The sequence below is a fragment of the Merops nubicus genome, unplaced genomic scaffold (genome assembly GCF_000691845.1).
Source record: "Merops nubicus isolate BGI_N331 unplaced genomic scaffold, ASM69184v1 scaffold35579, whole genome shotgun sequence".
In the NCBI taxonomy this organism is placed as follows: domain Eukaryota; kingdom Metazoa; phylum Chordata; class Aves; order Coraciiformes; family Meropidae; genus Merops; species Merops nubicus.
The window spans coordinates 433-833 of NW_008629621.1; the positions used below are offsets into that span (position 1 = coordinate 433).

Here is a 401-nt window from a genome sequence, read left to right on the forward strand (position 1 = left end):
TCCCTGGGGCATCCCCTCGCCCCCCCACCCCTCCCCGGAGCAGGGGGGGGAACCCCCCGTCCCTTCACACGCAGCCGCACTCCTTGGCCGAGAGCTCGTTGACGGTGTAGTAGCGGTTGTAGGTGTCCAGGAAGGAGACGTCGTCGTCGTAGGCCAGGGGGCGGCAGCAGGGCCGAGCTCGGACCTTCTCCTTCTTGATCCTCCTCCTGCTCCTCATGCTCTTCAGCGAGAGGTCGTAGCTGCGCACGGCGGCCTCGCAGGTGCCGCTGCAGTAGCGGAACAGAACCGTCTCCTCCGACTGGTAGCCCAGCCCCAGCTCGCTGACGCTCACCTCCAGCTCCTTCAGGGCGCAGGGCCTGTGGCGGGCGCGGGCGCGTTTCCTGCGGCCGCCCGCCCGGGGG

General features: G+C 70.1%; 1 protein-coding gene across 1 annotated transcript; it reads right to left on the minus strand.

Annotated features, from left to right (window-relative positions):
* Positions 1-64: 64 nt before the first annotated feature.
* Positions 65-397, minus strand: NRTN (neurturin; the record flags this gene model as incomplete). The annotated part of the gene is made up of 1 exon (XM_008947023.1): positions 65-397. A coding segment is annotated over one exon (333 nt), but the record flags the coding sequence as incomplete, so codon positions are not given.
* Between the last annotated feature and the right edge of the window lie 4 nt (positions 398-401).